The sequence below is a fragment of the Podarcis raffonei genome, chromosome 12 (assembly GCF_027172205.1).
Source record: "Podarcis raffonei isolate rPodRaf1 chromosome 12, rPodRaf1.pri, whole genome shotgun sequence".
NCBI classification, from domain to species: domain Eukaryota; kingdom Metazoa; phylum Chordata; class Lepidosauria; order Squamata; family Lacertidae; genus Podarcis; species Podarcis raffonei.
This window is the reverse complement of record NC_070613.1, coordinates 323790-333351: the sequence shown is the minus strand read 5'-3', so window position 1 is coordinate 333351 and position 9562 is coordinate 323790. Positions and strand designations below refer to the sequence as shown.

The 9562-nt window shown below is 54.8% G+C and overlaps 1 protein-coding gene across 1 annotated transcript in view; it reads right to left on the bottom strand.

The window, feature by feature from the left end:
• Window positions 1–815: 815 nt before the first annotated feature.
• Window positions 816–9562, bottom strand: part of KCNH2 (potassium voltage-gated channel subfamily H member 2) — a 76633-nt gene continuing 67886 nt past the window's right edge. The window contains exons 10-15 of the mRNA XM_053409698.1: window positions 7992–8185; window positions 7764–7863; window positions 7172–7450; window positions 4846–5041; window positions 3834–4029; window positions 816–2336 (exon numbers count right to left, since the gene is read on the bottom strand). Coding sequence (XP_053265673.1) covers window positions 2145–2336; window positions 3834–4029; window positions 4846–5041; window positions 7172–7450; window positions 7764–7863; window positions 7992–8185 — 1157 coding nt within the window. The 3' untranslated portion in view covers window positions 816–2144. The remainder of the gene's footprint in view (window positions 2337–3833; window positions 4030–4845; window positions 5042–7171; window positions 7451–7763; window positions 7864–7991; window positions 8186–9562) is intronic.

The following is a 9562-nucleotide window of genomic DNA, read 5'->3' as shown; positions in this document are numbered from 1 at the left end:
ATGGAAAAAGAAACGCCCTTGCCCCCACTTTGGAAGAAAGTGTCTTGTTTGTGGGGAAGAGTTTAACCAATGCTTCCCCCTCTCGTCGGAGTCAAGCGGGAGATGCAGCCAGCACAACCTCCTTGCCCCAACTCCTATTTCTGGGGGCTGTGGATCTTATGGGGGGGCAGAGAGAAAAGTAGGGGTCTCTCAGATGAGATGCAGCCCTGCTCCCTATATGCAGTGAAATGAAAGGACAGGAAGATCAGGAAGTTTTCCCACAGGGGGAGGGAGAGGAAATCAGCGGGGGGGGGGGGCAGGGAGAAGCTCTTTCAGACAGCCAAACCTGGGAACTGTGCACAAGCCCCCACTTGCCTTTAGAGAGGGGCTGCCCCACAGCTTAAGCTTCTCCTGTGGGGATCTCACCTCTGGTGGGGAGCCTATGGGGGGAGGTCCACTCACTTTCCTTTGACTCCTGTCGGGTGGGGGGGTCACTTTCTGTTCCAGGTCCTCTCCCTGCTCAGTTTCTCCCTCTCTTCTGCCCCCCCATCTCCTTCCTAGCTCTGTGGGCCCCCCTGCAGCCCCACACTGCACTGGGAGAGGGGCTGGTGAGAGCCCACAGCTCAAAACCTACCTGCTGTGGCACTCCTCCCCATCGCCCCCCACGGAAGATGGACTCACTGGGAGGACTGGTGAGACTGGGGGTCAATGGGAAGGGCTGGCGTCTGAAGTGGGGCTTCATGGGGGCCACCCACCCTCCCTCCAGAGGGCTGGCTCTAGGTGTCCGTCCCCCACAAGGGTCAATGGCTATGAGTGGGCACCCACAGCGGGGGATGGGGGCAGACCCCCTCCCCATTATTGCAAGGGGTTGGACTAGCAGTTGGCTCCTTATCCCTCTCGCCCTGATCTGGCCACTGTGATCCACGCGACGGTCACCTCCAGACTGGGTTATTGTAACTCGCTCTATGTGGGGCTGCCCTTGAGACTGACCCAGAAACTCCAGCGGGTGCAGAATGCCGCGGCGAGACTCCTTATGGGGTCTTCCCTGCAAGATCATATTCATCCGGTACTATACCAGCTGCACTGGCTCCCGGTGGAGCACAGGATCAGGTTCAAGGTGCTGGTTTTAACCTTTAAAGCCCTATACGGCTTAGGACCCTCGTACCTACGGGACCGCCTCTCCTGGTATGTCCCACGGAGGACCTTATGGTCTTCAAATAAAAACATCTCGGAGGTCCCAGGCCACAGGGAGGTTAGGCTGGCCTCAACCAGAGCCAGGGCTTTTTCAGCTGTGGCCCCGATCTGGTGGAACGATCTGTCACAAGAGACTAGGGCCCTGCGGGACTTGACATCTTTCCGCAGGGCCTGCAAGACAGAGCTGTTCCACCAGGCCTTTGGACAAGGCACAGTCCGACCCCCTCCTTTGGTGATCCTCACAGAACTCTAGCCCAATGGTTGCCATCAATTTGATTTAAACTGATTTTATAATGAATTGATTTTAGAATGCTGTATTATTTTACTCTTGTTAGCCGCTCTGAGCCCGGCTTTGACTGGGGAGGGCAGGATATAAATAAAATTTTAATATTATTATTATTAGATGACCCTGGGGGATCCCTCCTGATGCTACTGTTCTGTGCTTCTAAGCTAAGAGAGACCCCAGAAGGACCCACCTGGGCCAAACAGGGGGAGCCTCCCTCTTCTTGCCCCCCAATGCAGACCCACTTTCTCCCGGGACCCCTTGGGTGCCCCCGGCTTCCTCCCTCCCCCCGGCCCCTCCTTGGACCCACGGGTGGCTCTGCATGTCCTGCTGGCCTGATATGTTTGGGGATCACAAGGGAGGGGATTCTAACCCTTATCAGTATTATTAATAATAGTTGTTATGCGTCATTATTACAACCGCTATTCCTGCAAGCAACCAGTCCGCTCGCCGCCATCCGCACCAGCCAATCGCCTGGTGGTCACCACGGCGACTGACCCACCCCTGTTAGGCCAGCTAACATCACAGCGGGTGGGGGGGCTGCCCCTCCTCTGGCCACGCCCGCTGGGCAGCCAATCACCGCCATCCTTGAGGCTCAAGGTGAGCCCCCCTCTCCGACCGCGACGGGTGGGGGGCCGCTTCCAACTCCCAAAAAGGCCCTCCGTTGGGGCCGCCTCTGCAAAGTCCATTAACTGCCGGGGTCCGAGCAGTGTCTGTGCAAGTCCGCGGAGAGGTCCGGAGGGGCCGGCGGCCGAGGGGGGGCGGGCAGCTGCCCTGGGAGCGAAAGGCGCCGAGGAGGGGCGGGGGGCAGCGGGTCCACCAGCAGCACCACGTCCCGGGGCTGGGCTGAGTCCATGCAGGGTCCCGGGAAATGGGAAACCTGAAGGGGGGGGGAGAGAAAAAGAGGAGACAGAGTCAGTCCAGGAGGAAGAGGAGGAGGAGGAGGGACCCCTGGGGGTGGGAGGATCCTCTCCCCCAATAGCTGTCAGGGGGGCTCCAAGGGGTTGGGGGCACACACACGAGACCCCTGGAACCAAAGTCCCACGTAAGATGTGATCATCCTGCACTTAATTCAATTTTTATCTCCATTCACTTTTTTCTAACCAGAGTTTATCCTAAAATTCTCTCCCCCCCCCCGCAACACATTTTGGTGTCTTTTCAGAGCCAACAGCTGCACTGCAAATTCCTGGGCAGTGGGGAATCCACTAAAGAACGTCAGGAGAGCCCGCTGGATCCGACCAGGATCCCGCCTAGTCCAGCATCTTGTTCCCCTGTGGGAGATTAGCAGCCTAACCTAACAAATGCATGTTCTTGCTAGTTACCATGAGAAGCGGCTAAGGGTGGATCTACACACAGGAAAACCACCGCTATAAATAACTAATTGTTATGAAGGAATGGGTTTCTGTGCAGTCAGTTTGAAACTGACTCAAAAAACCCCTTTTCCTTCTTTCTCCAAGAGAGCATTTATAAAATGCATTAACTCGAGCTGTTGAGCAAATGCATAACAAGAACACAGCTGTATAAACAAAGCTCTCTCTTTTATCAGTCACGGCAAAGGATGACCTTGGCTGTTCCAGTGGAATAGCGATGACATGTCTGAGTCTTACCTTACCACACTCTGACGCACAGACCTAGTCCGGGAACAGCGCCAGAGTGTGTTCTTGGAGTTGGTGACCTCTTGCTCCAAGATAAGAGCATAGGAACAGGAATACCCTTATATGGTCAAGAATACAGGAAGGAACACCCTTTTATGGTTAAAAGTACCGGAGCAGGAACATCTGTGATGTCAACCTGCGTCTATAAGCTGACGTGGATGGATTCCTGGGGGAGAGGGTGCCTGGAGGATATATATACTGCATGTAATCTCTCATTTCTTTGGACTTGCTGTGGACTGACCACACAAGTGCCTTTCTGCTGCTCCGGAGCGCAGAAATAAAGAACTCTTTCTCTGAACCAACCCTCAGTGCCATTTGACTTCCTTCCTCCCGTCCGGGAGCAACGCAGAGCCCACCAATTGGTAAAGTCTAATAAGGCTACAGTTATAACAAAAGAAAAAAACCGCTATGTGAAATTGCATAGAAAAGTTTTGTGCTCTACAGCGCCATCTGGTGTTGCATGTCTATAATGCATTAAAAAGGCTGTTTTTTGACTAATGTAGCTGAGTCCTAAGTCATTTGAGCTGTATTGCTTAGGCAGAGCCTGATACCATAGAAAGGCAACTGGTAGAGAGGGCTTTGCGTGACATCATTTCCCCTCCTCTCTGACCAGCGTTAGAGGCAGACATGCCTCTGCTTCCTCCAGCCTTGCCCAAATCCCTGAAGCTGGTCAGGCTGCAAAGACCAGTCTTTTGCCTGCCTGGCTGCCTCCCTCCCCTCACCTGAGCTGGGGTGTGGAGCGCCTGAGGCCGGGTGGGGCTGATGGGCAGGGGGGGCTCCCCTGGGGCCAGCCCGGGGCCCGGGGCCACTGGAGGCAGTGGAGAGGAGACGGCGCTGTAGGCAGGAGGCACTAGCACGGCCTGGCGCTGGAGAAGCTGCAGGATGGCCGACACGTCCGCGGTGAGGCGGCTCTCCAGCCTGGAGGGAGCAGAGAAACACAGAACTGTAGAGTTGGAAGGGACCCCCAAGGGACATCTAGTCTAACCCCTTTGCAGGGCTGGAACCACAGCTGTCAGCGGCTCCCAGCTGGTTGCCCAGGAAAGTATAAAGACAAGGAAAAGTTTTTTACTGTCCTTTTTTATTTCAAACTTTACAGAGAGAGGCTATAGAACCCAGCCGCTTGGATCTCCATCTCCCCAATCTCTCCCACTTCCTCATTCATCATCATCATCATCACCTCCTTTATGGGTGCTGCTACGTGCCCCCTGTCTTTGAGCTCTTTGCTCTTCTATTTTTAAGGCACACCAGGTTCTGGTGACTGGAAGCGGTTGCAGACGCCACATAACACCGGTCCTGAAAGACCTACATTGGCTCCCAAGAAGTTTCTGAGCACAATTCAAAGTGTTGGTGCTGACCTTGAAAGCCCTAAATGGCCTCAGCCCAGTAGACCTGAAGGAGCGTCTCCATCCCCATTGTTCAGCCCGGACACTGAGGTCCAGCGCCGAGGGCCTTCTGGCGGTTTCCTCCCTGCGAGATGTGAGGTTACAGGGAACCAGGCAGAGGGCCTTCTTGGTGGTGGCGCCCTCCCTGTGGCCCTCCCACCAGATGTCAAGGAGATTAACGACTATATGACTTTTAGAAGACATCTGAAGGCAGCCCTGTTAGGGAAGCTTTTAATGTTTGATGTTTTCTTCTGTTTCCAATCTGTTGGGAGCTGCCCAGAGTGGCAGGGGGAAACCTCTGCCCCTCCCCCGAGGGAGCCCTGATGGGAGCTCCCCCTGCCCCCCCCAATACCTGTTGAGCTGCTTCTGGAGCAGGTCCAGGCGAGCCTCCAGCTCGCAGCGCTGCCTCCGGCCGAGGGGGGCGCTGCTGCCCAGCGGGATGTTGAGGGCGGTGTGTGCAGGGGCCGGGCAGCGGGGCAGCTCTTGGTACTGGTGCTCACGGCTCTCCCCCCAGAAGCTGAAGATATTGGACACGCCTGAAAAGGCCCCTGCGGATAGGACAAGGGAGAGAAGCCAGAGAGTGGGGGAGCTGGAAGGATCCCAAAGAGTCATCGGAAGAATCCCTGGCAGGGGGCCACCAACAGCGTTCAAAACTAGCCGGGCGCCGGGCGCATTTGGCGCCAGGCAACCGGCTGTTTGCAAGGAAGTGGAGATGTCTAGTCGTCAGGTTTGGCAACTAACATCTCCAGCCAGAAATTTTACAGTTTGGTTTGAGAGTTGCGGTGCTCTGGTATTATTTTGTCTTCTGCTTTGACCTTCTTCCGGCTTTTCCTCTGTACAGTCATACCGCAGGTTACAGACGCTTCGGGTTGTGTGATTTCAGGTTGCACACCGCGCCGAACCCGGAAGTACCGGAACTGGTTACTTCCGGTTTTCGGCGCTTGTGCATTAATTGTGTATTAATTTGGAACTAATTTGTGTAATTGGGTTTATACTGGAAAAATAATTGACAACTATGTTTGCTAAACAGGCACATGAAGGGGTTAAGACCCAGAGAGTCCTTTAATTCCTAGAGGGCGTTCTGTGAAGTGACATCCTTTGTTTGCACAGGCAGGGAAAAGATAAGGGCTCTCAACCTTTTGTACTTCCGCCTGAAGAACACTCTATTTGTCGTCATGTAGCCTGGGATCAGATGCAAGGTCTGATCTCCCAGGCACAGGCACCATCTTTTATCTCAACCATGTATTTTTAGTAACTTATTGCTCTCTGCTGAATCCTGTGCAAGACTTTCAGGTAACTGAACATTATATTTTTCATGCCTTATTTATGTCTATGTCTAGCTCTGGCTAAGATTACACAGCCTTAGTTCCTTACTTCCAGTTTAAATGCTGTGAAGGGGGGTATATTTTTAGCTCTGCAAAACCAATACCGTATTTTTGTATTTTTCACTCCATAAGATGCACTTTTTTCTTCCTAAAAAGTAAGGGGAAATGTCTGTGCATCTTATGGAGCAAATGTGTGGTCCCTGGAGCCGAATTGCCCAGGGGCAAAAAGCAGATCATGCTTTTTTTTTTTTTAAAGAGGGAAGGGGGTGTTGAAACAAAGCTGCTGATCGGGAGAGAGATAAGGGATGCTAGAGATAAAGGAGTCTGCCTGGGAGGGGGGAGGTAAAGACAGCAAACTTGCAAAGAGAGGAGACAGGAAGACTAAAGCAATAAGGAGAGAAATTAGAAGAAAAGGAGGAGCAAAAAACTGCTCCAGCTAAGGAAAAGACACGAAGGCAAACAAGAGGGAAGGGGGTGTTGAAAGGAAGCAGCTGATCGGTGGGATCAGAAGAGAGATAAGGGACCCTAGGAGTGGGGAGGTAAAAGCCCATGGATCCTCAGGATTTTTGCATTGGGTCACCCCAAATTCACCATCAGATCACAGGTCTGTGGCCACAGCATGAACCACAAAAATCATACATCCATTGTTTCTTTCAGAATATTTTTTCCCTTCTTTTCCTCCTCTTAAAACTAGGTGCGTCTTATGGAGCGAAAAATACGGTACTTTGAATTTCCTCTCCTGCCGAATAAAATCCATGAGGTGTGTGGGATTGCCACCCTCAGGGTTTTAGGATACCTGTATCAATGCTCCTGGGAATATAGGATCAGAGCTGTGAGAGACCAGCACCCTCCTCAGGGATCTGGGAGAGATTCAGGGAGCATCTCTTTACACTCAGAGTAACTCATACAGAAACTGCCTGGGAAGTGTGGGCTGCACTGGTCTCACGAGGTCCTGGGATTAGGAAGTTGGGGGGGGGAGGGGCTCTGTCAGGGAAACAAACCAGCTGCTTTGATCATCTCAGACTAGGAGAAGGCAGGTGGGAATCACAACCTCTAGGCTGCTAATTTGGGGGTTGCGGCAACAGGACTTCCCCTGCCCCCCCGGCTTCATCCTGTCCAGGGCTGCAGATGGGGGTGGTGAGGTGGGCCCCCGCCAGGGGTGCAGGCGATGGGGTGTGTGTGTGCAAAATCAGCTAAAAATATGTCCATCGATATAAATATTGATTATTGCCTCATAAGAAAAGGTTTTTAAAAGAGGGCGAATTGAATGGGGGGGTTGGAGGAGGGGGCGCAATCTGGACCGTTCTGCCAGGGGCGCAAGATCACGCGGCTACGGCTCTGATCCTGTCCTACCTGAGAGTGGGTTGCAGACGTTGCTGCGTTTGGGGTCCGCGGCTGCAGGGGAGGGGGGCTGGCCGGCAGGGTCCGTGGGGTGGAAAGGCGACAGCTCTGGGGCGCTGGAGACGGGGACGGGGGTCTCCTCCTCGTCACTGGAGGGTGGGCTGGACGCCACGGAGCTGCTGAGGCAGGGGTCCCATTTGGGGGGTCCGCGGGGAGCCCCCGGAGCTTGGCAGTTCTGGCCGACGTGCAGCACTTTGGGCTGGGCTTTGCCTTCCCCCGGAATCTCCTCATCTGTGCGGAGAAGGAGAAAAGGTTATTGGCCGGCCAGATCCAGTGAGTGGCAGTGCAGTGCAGTGGTTAGAGTGTTAGGCACCAGGACCTGGGGAAGGCCAGGGTTCAGATCCACCTACCTGGGGGCCAGTCACAGCCTCCTCTCAGCCTCGCCTACCTCACAGGGTTGTGGGGTTTAAATGAGGAGGGGGAGAAAGCTCCTCCCAGTTGAGAGACCCAGAAGTAGCCGCTACAGGAGCACCCATGGGAAAGGGAGCACAGCGGGTGTTGGGAGACCCCTTGAGGTCATCCAATCCAACCCCCACCTCCTCACCTTTCTCGGTGCGGCGGCGGAAGGAGAGCTTGCGGCGCCGCAGGCGGTTGAAGCCGCCGTTCATCTCGTCGCTGCTGGGCGACCCCGGAATCATGTTGGTCTGGAAGAGAAGGGGTGGCCGTGAGAAGCGTACCGGGGGGGGTCTCCCAGGACCCCCACCTTTCTGGCCCTGAGCTGGCCGGCCGCAGAAGCCCACCCCCCTCGGGTCTCCCAGAGGCAACAACTCACGTCGCGCAGGTTGAAGGTGATCTCTAGGTTGGACCAGAAGTGGTCAGAGAACTCGGGGTACATGTCCAGCACCTCCAGGAGGTCCTCGCGGTGAATCTTGTGCAGGTCGCAGTAGGTCAGGGCGCGCACGTCTGCGTTGGACTTGCCGGGCCGGGCGTACAGGTTGAGGGGCTCCCCAAAGATGTCATTCTTCCCTAGGAGGGAGGAAGAGAAGGGGGGGGGGACTGAGCCCTTGCGCAGCCGGGAGAGGCGCATAGAAGGCCACACAGGAGATTGCCCTCCTTGTCATCCTCTCGCACCCAGAGCTGGCTCTGCTGTTCCTCCAGAAAACCCCCTCTGCCCCTCGTCCACCCACTTCTCCCTCTGTGACCACGATCCCAGGCTCAGCTTCAGTGGCTCCTCAGTGGCCCAGAGTGCCTTCCATCATCTTCAGCTGGTGGCCCAGCTATGCCCCTATCTGGACAGGGAGAGCCTAACCACTGTTGTCTATGCTCTGGTATCCTCAAGGTTAGATTGCGTTCTACGTAGGGCTGCCTCTGAAGTCGATTTGGAAACTTCAGCTGGTGCAGAATTCAGCGGGCAGGTTGCTCACCAGAGCAAGACAGTTTGAGCATATTACACCGATCCTGGTCCGACTGCACTGGCTACTGATTAGTTTCTGGGCCCAATTCAAAGTGCTGGTTTTGACCTATAAAGCCAGGGGTCAGCAACCTAAGGCCTATGGGCCAGAAGCGGCCCACGGAGGTCGTTTGACCGGCCCACAAGCTGCCCCCAAGCTGAGCTGCCCACTTGCGTGCTGCGCTAAACCAGCGCAGCGCAGCGACTCGCTTCCGCGGCGCTGACAATTGCATCTGCGCAGACGCCAAAAATTGTTCCATGGGATCTCCATGGGAACAATCCGGCTTAGGCAAGATAAACCTTGCTGACCCCTGTATAAAGCCTTAAACGGCTTGGGACCCCAATACCTCAAGAACCGCCTCTTCCCATATGAACGTACCCAGACCCTGAGATCACCTTCTGAGGCCCTTCTTCATGTGTCTCCTCCATGTGAAGTCTGCAGGGTGGCAACACAAGAACAGGGCCTTCTCTGCAGTGGCTCCCTCTTTGTGGAATGCTCTCCCCAGGGAGGCTCGCCTGGTGCCTTCATTATAAATCTTTAGGCTCCAGGCGAAAACATTCCTCTCCTTAGTTGAAGGCTTTGGAGCAGAGGTGGGATGTCCCTCTCCCAGGGGTGCTTGAGCTGAGATACCTGCATTGCAGGGGGTTGGGCTAGATGGCCCCTGAGGTTCCCCTCCTTTAATTATATGATCCATTGGAGGTTTTTAAGCAGAGGTCAGATGGCCATTGGTTGTGGCAGCTTTGCTTGTGATTCCAGCATTGCAGAGGCTTCTTGTGGGGCTGGAAGGGACTCTGAGGGTCACCGAGCATTGGAGGGAGTTGGTCTGGAGAACCCCCTGGGGGTCCCTGCCAACTCTACACTGCTGGGGCAGCTGCGTTTGGGCCTCTTCTCTGCCCATCACCTGCTCCCTGAAAGCTTTCTTGCTGCTGGTGCTGGCTGGGGCCACAGTCCC